The sequence below is a fragment of the Cupressus sempervirens genome, chromosome 8 (assembly GCF_028749045.1).
Source record: "Cupressus sempervirens isolate cs-2001-9-10 chromosome 8, ASM2874904v1, whole genome shotgun sequence".
NCBI classification, from domain to species: Eukaryota; Viridiplantae; Streptophyta; class Pinopsida; order Cupressales; family Cupressaceae; genus Cupressus; species Cupressus sempervirens.
The window spans coordinates 16,946,343-16,950,786 of record NC_143125.1 but is presented as its reverse complement, the minus strand read 5'-3'; the positions used below and the strand labels follow the sequence as shown (position 1 = coordinate 16,950,786).

At 43.1% G+C, this 4,444-nt stretch overlaps 1 protein-coding gene across 1 annotated transcript; it reads right to left on the bottom strand.

The window, feature by feature from the left end:
- Nucleotides 1-3,096: 3,096 nt before the first annotated feature.
- Nucleotides 3,097-3,927, bottom strand: LOC149541367 (uncharacterized). Its single transcript, XM_089795599.1, has one exon. The coding sequence runs from the start codon at nucleotides 3,925-3,927 to the stop codon at nucleotides 3,097-3,099; it is 831 nt and encodes a 276-aa protein (XP_089651725.1).
- Between the last annotated feature and the right edge of the window lie 517 nt (nucleotides 3,928-4,444).

The window sequence follows — 4,444 nt, the reverse complement described above, 5'->3', positions numbered from 1 at the left end:
CCACTTGGTTGAAGATAAATTACTAGCCCATAAAAATTGTCTTGCTAAGGAATCCAATTCCCTAACAAAGCTCAACGGCGCCACCTGAACCATACTCCTATAGAGAGGAAGAGCTTGAACCATAGATTGAATCAATTGGACCCGACCAACAAAGGATAGCCAGCGGTGAGTCCAATGAGTAACTTTGGCCCAGAACTTGTCAAGAATAACCTGCCATGATTCCTTAGAATGCCTACCACCAGAGATAGGAATGCCGAGGTAGAACATCAGAAGACTACCAATTTGGAATCTAAGAATATGAGCGATTCTCCTCTGAATAGAAGGTGGAGTATTAAAGAAATAAATGGAAGATTTTTCCTCATTAATCATCTGACCTAAAGCAGCAAGACAAACATCCAACACTCTGCGTATATTAGAAGCCTCCCGAATGGTAGCCATACCCATCAAAGCTGTATCATCCACAAACTGTAGGTGAGATTGCACAAGGAGACCTCCTCCCCATTGCCAGCCCTGAATAAAGCCCCCTTCAACATTATTTTTTATCAACCGGCCTAGACCTTTTGCCAAAAGAAGAAACAAATAAGGAGATAGGGGATCGCCTTGCCGTAATCCCCAAGAAGCACAAAAGAGATTAGAGTGTTCCCCATTAATCAAGACTGAGAAAGAAGTCGAATTCACACAACTCAAAACCCACCAAATCCATTCCTCCTCAAAACCAAAGGCACCCAGAATCCTTTGGAGAAATGACCAACTGACTCTGTCATATGCCTTAGCCATGTCCAACTTAATGAACATAGCCTTGTCTTTAGAATTGGCCATAGAATGAATAGTCTCGGTCGCCACAACCACCCCATCCAGGATCTGGCGCCCCATCACAAAGCCACTCTGTTCTTCAGAAATTAACTTTGGAAGCCACTTTTTTAACCTATTAGCTATCAGCTTAGATATAATTTTATAAATAACATTGCAAAGAGAGATAGGGCAAAATTGACTAATCCGATCAGCCTCTTCCTCCTTGGGGATGAGAGCAAGGAAAGTAGAATTCAGAGCCCGGAGCATTTGCTTGTTCCTCTGGGATTCCTGAACAACTGCCAGTAAATCTATCTTGATAATATCCCAAAATTCCTAGAAGAACTCAATCGAAAAGCCGTTTGGACCCTGAGCTTTTCCTTTCTTCATTTGGAAAACAGTCCCCTCTAATTCCTCCGAAGAGATAGCACTCATAAGATGCTCTTTCATTTCCAAAGAGACTAAAGAAGGAATACAAGAAAGGACCTGGGCCTCCTCAACCGAGTCCCTTTGTGAAACCTCCCTAAATAAAGACTCAAAATACTGTATAGCTTCACTGAAGATATCTTGAGAAGAAGAGAGCGTCTCTCCCCTAGCATTCACCAAGGTTGATATGTAGTTACCATGTTGTTTGGCCTTAACTGAATTGAAGAAGAAAGCAGTATTCTTATCACCTTCTTGAAGCCACTCAATACGAGCTTTTTATTTCCAGTAGATTTCCTCTCTCAGTTCCCACTCCTTCAAAGTTTTCAGAGCCCTAGCTTCCTCCCGCAACAAATATCTAACACCCCCTCTTCCATTAACAACCTGGTAATATCATTCAACTCAGCCTGGGTCGCATATTTCTCTTGGAAAATATTACCAAAGCAATACCTATTCCATCTTTTAAGCTGAAATTTAACATATTGTAGGAGTTTAGCAAAGATATACATTGTTGTACCAAAGGCAGGTCTACCATCCTTCCACCACTCAACAACATAGCCATATAGGTCAGGGTCCCTTAACCACATAAGCTGGAATTTAAAAGGTGGCCTCTGAGGCAGCCTGTTGGAGGAAATAACTAACTTAATGGGCCAGTGATCCGACCCTCTCCAATCTAAAATCTCAGACCTGGATGACCATAATCCACCCACCCAAAAATAGGATACCATGAAACGATCTAGTCTTTTCGCAATGCAATTATCTCCTATTCTTCTATTATTCCAGGTGAACTGGCCATTACTAGGCTTGATATCTACGAGACTGAGTGCCAACATGTTACCCCGAAGAAGCACAGAGGAGGGCTCAAGTCTTGCGATACCCCCCCCCCCCCCCCTCATTTTTTAGAGAGATCTAGAATAGCATTAAAATGTCCAGCAATAATCCATGGCAGATAAGGAAATAACCCACAAACAAAATGAATATTATTCCATGTAAGGATCTTACCTTGGAGCTCAACAGGGGCATAGATGTTGGAGAGAAGAACATACTCTCCTGATTCGTAGCATAGAGAGACTAGGGAAACAGAAGATCTAAAGGATATCCACCACATAGGTTGGATCTTTCGTGGGTTCCAGAGGCAAGCTACCCCCCCTGAAGATCCCTACACTCCAATGCACTAACATTGACCATTCTTCCACAATTTAGGAGCTATAATCATCATACTCTCAATAGAAACTTTGGTCTCTTGAAGAAAAAGAACATCAGGAGAATGAATTCTAACCAATTCTCGAATAGCTTTTTGTCTAGGGCTGTTGTTCAAGCCCATTGCATTCCATGAAATAATGATCATTTCTGGGAAGCTAGGAAATGAGAATCCAAGGTCTTGACAGCTCCTGACTCCACCAGATTCTCACCAATCATCTTAATCTTCCCCATGTCCTTCTTACGCCCACTTTTACAACTTTTCTCAGAAACCCCCTTCTTGCCATCCTTCTGAAGAATACCCAAGTGAGGATAAGACTTGCCACGCTTATCCATATCTAAAACTACACTCCTTGCAGGGAGAGTCATGCCCCCTGCATCTTGACCCCAACCAGCATTTAACCCCAGAGACACCTGAGCCCCTGCCTGCCCATTAGTGACCATAGGTATAGCAGGTTCAACCTGTGGAGTAGGAGGAGGGTCGGAAGAGACAATCTCCTGATCAGGCTCCACAACCAATTGACCCAAGCTACTAGATCCCGAAATAACTTCTTGCTGCCCTAGTTCATCTAGGACTTCAAATCTATTAAAGGTATCCTCCTTCTGTCTCTCCATCAAAGTCCTCTTTTGACCTCTATTACGATTGCGAGCCTTGACCTGTACAAAGCCCTCAACATCCTTTTCCTATCCTAAATTTGGCTTCTTCCCTTTATCCACCCCAAGATTGTGACGAGGAGGGGGCAGAGGCTGCTGATCAACTGGCTTGGCCTTCGGGAACCTACACAGTAGGTGGCCATATTCATGACAAAGTCGGCACCGGAAGGGAAGGGTCTCATAATCGAGTTGTTTCACCCAAGAATGTGATCCTGCGCACATTTCAACTTCATCTGGCAATGGTCTACTCAAATCAAGCTCCACACAGATTCGAGAAAAAGTCATAACCCTTTTCCCAAGGGTTTGGGTTGAGGACTCTACTGGTTTCCCCAACATCGAAGCGAGCATATGGAAAACATCCTCCCGACAACACTCTATTGGAAATTTGGGTAGCCGAACCCACACTGGGACCCGATTCGGAAGCTCCTCAAAGGGGTTAAAGCCTGCATGCCATGGCTTAACAAATAGCCCAACCTGGTTGTAAAAATAGGGCCCGCCCTCAAATACCCTATTACGATCTGCCATACAGGTGAATGTAACCATGAAAAAGTTGTTTGCAAGCAACGTGACATCCATTTCACCCTCTAGCTCCCAGACTCTCTGAGCCCAGTTTTCTAGAAATTGAAGGGATACTCTTAAACCCAAAAATTTACAGTACAACAAATGCTTTGAATAGTATTCCACATCCTCAGCAATCATCTCATAAGGGATTACCAATTTAGGTCTTTCTTTGCATCGCTCCAAGCACCCATTTATCTTTGTGATCCAGGAACTGCTAGACGGATTTGATGCTATAACTCCTAAACTCTGAGAAAAAAGGGCATTATCAAACACCCTCGCCCCTTGATTTGGCAGATGCATGTCCTCCGCATCATGCAAAATAATGTCAGGTGAGACCCCTCGTCATTCTACCACCGGCTTGGAGTAATCACAGTAGGGGACCACGAACCAGGCGCCACGCGACCCACCATCCCCACTGCCCACAGACCGATCCAAGAATAGAGAACAGCCTGCAAAAATGGCATAATAGACCAGGCACCCACCCTCACGGAAACTGGAACACCTTCCTCCGCAGACGAACGCACAGAAAGCTTAGAACGGAGCTAGGGCATGGCAGCCCTAGCTCGTCAACCTCGCACAGAGACCCATTGCCCGCTGAACCCAAATATCAGTACAAAACCTTACTTCAATACCAAGGCAGCCTTGATTATTTTGACCTTGATTTTTTAAATTGATTTAAGTTTTAGTTTTTAAATTACATTAAATTATTATTTTTATATTAGTTTAGTTTTTTCTTTAAATATTGTTTTTTCAATTTTTATAATTTATTTAGTTAATATAATATTTGTTAGAGATGTCGCTTTTTTTCATATTATTT